The sequence below is a fragment of the Cyprinodon variegatus genome, unplaced genomic scaffold (assembly GCF_000732505.1).
Source record: "Cyprinodon variegatus isolate N-32 unplaced genomic scaffold, C_variegatus-1.0 Scaffold472, whole genome shotgun sequence".
Classification (NCBI taxonomy): domain Eukaryota; kingdom Metazoa; phylum Chordata; class Actinopteri; order Cyprinodontiformes; family Cyprinodontidae; genus Cyprinodon; species Cyprinodon variegatus.
In genome coordinates this window covers 478,601-480,415 of record NW_015150925.1, presented here as the reverse complement: position 1 = coordinate 480,415, position 1,815 = coordinate 478,601, and the positions used below count along the sequence as shown (strand labels likewise).

General features: G+C 41.4%; 1 protein-coding gene across 2 annotated transcripts in view; it reads right to left on the bottom strand.

The window, feature by feature from the left end:
* il16 (interleukin 16) overlaps positions 1 to 1,815 on the bottom strand; it is an 18,776-nt gene that overhangs the window by 2,270 nt on the left and 14,691 nt on the right. For both annotated transcript variants that reach the window (XM_015389774.1, XM_015389773.1), the window contains exons 3-5: positions 1,415 to 1,563; positions 1,194 to 1,344; positions 345 to 446 (exon numbers count right to left, since the gene is read on the bottom strand). In XM_015389774.1, the coding sequence (XP_015245260.1) occupies positions 345 to 446; positions 1,194 to 1,344; positions 1,415 to 1,563 (402 nt within the window). The remainder of the gene's footprint in view (positions 1 to 344; positions 447 to 1,193; positions 1,345 to 1,414; positions 1,564 to 1,815) is intronic.

Genomic DNA, 1,815 nt, shown 5'->3' with positions numbered 1-1,815 from the left:
TTGCTTGGTTGTAACTGACCAAATACTTATTTTCAACCATATTTTGCAGATAAATTCGTTATAAATCAGACAATGTGATTTTCTGGATTTTTTTTTCTCATTTTGTCTCTCATAGTTGAGGTATATCTATGATGATGAAAATTACCGGCCTCTCTCATCTTTTTGAGTGGGAGAACTTGCACTATTGGTGGCTGACTAAATACTTTTTTGCCCCACTGTATATTTAATGAACTGATGGATAGAGAGGAAGATGAAGTGGTTGGAAGATGAGTTTTCACTTTGCTCACTGAAAGGACCAGGATCATCATCACATAAACAACACAGAGGAGCTTTGGTTCTCCTACCGTTGGTGCTTTGTTCTCCAGGTCACATCCTCCAGCGATGCTGAAGCCCAACCCAGCTCCTTCCTCTTTATGCAGGATCACAACGTGGATGTCCACCAGTTGCTGAGCAGAATGAAGTCATCATCAGACTTTACTTCATTTCTAAATATGTTTCCACACTAAACATTCAACTAGCTAATCAGATGTTTAGGGAATTTGGAAATATGTATGTATGATATGGTGATTATATGACTGAAATATTAAGCCTCATTGTCTTCTCTTTTCTGAGGCTAAATAAGTCAAAGTATTGCTGCAAAAGGTTGAAGTTTATCAGCCTTCGGTCCAACTTTATGGTGACCGATCCGGTTCAGTTGCGTTTATCACAGTGTTTAGGTTCAGAGCTTTAATCAGAGGTTTAAGTTTGCAGTCTTTCCCCAATGTTGGTATTTCTGACAGTCCAAATATGGTCACAGACTCTCCCTCCATCCTGTCATCATACCAGCATCCCCTTTGTGGCCTCAATGACTATCCGAATCAAACATCCTCCTTTGTTTTCCGTAACATTTTAATCAGGACTACTTGGTAGTTAAATGTAGAAAACCTTGTCCATCTGATCCTGATCAATAACCCATTCAGAGGGGCTGGTGGCGAGCCCCAGGGCAGCTGTGGCTACAGGGCGTGACTGACTGATTAACTGGATGCAATGCAGTTACTTTTAATGCTCTTCAGTTTTTATAGATCATTTGATTTGTAAAAACAATAATTTCCTTTTCTATATGAAATCTCTGTGTCTGCATTAAAAAAAGAAATGTTGTTGGTCCACCGATGAATTTTAGAGCAATAGAGGTACTTAGATAGTTTAGTTTTTACCTTCAGTGTCTCTTCTTCCAAAGTCTTAGCTTCTTCAATCATCTTTCGGATTTCCTGGGAAGGAATTCCTGACATGACGGAGTGAAGGCAGGTTGCCTGGTCCAAGTTCTCCCTGCCTTGCTCAATGGTGCATTCTCTCAGAGTTGCTAAGCTGCATTAAAGAAAGAGAACACATGAGGAATGCCAGTGATCACACACATACCTGTGCAAAGCCATCTCACCTGACAGAGAATCCTTTATTTGTGCAGACCGTACTCAGCTCAGACTCCGAGGGATTATCTACCTCCCTCGCTGGGGGGTCCATTAAGCTTTGGGACGGAGGGTTCCCTTGGTAGGAAGTAGGGTGGGAGCGCATTATTGCCTGTGAAACCTGGAGAGCAAATTACCAGAAAGTAAACAAAACCAGGTGATTACATTCATTTCAGTTGATCCTTTTTATACAACAATGTAGTCCAGTCATGATTGCTTCATTCTATTTAAAGGAACCCTGCAGATTGCATCGAGGAATTGACTGGAATTAATCTTCTTAATCCCTCACACCGAGCATGCATGCAGTGACAGTGGAGAGGAAAAATTCACCCTAAACAGGAAGAGACCTCCAGCAGAACCAGAACCAGGCTCA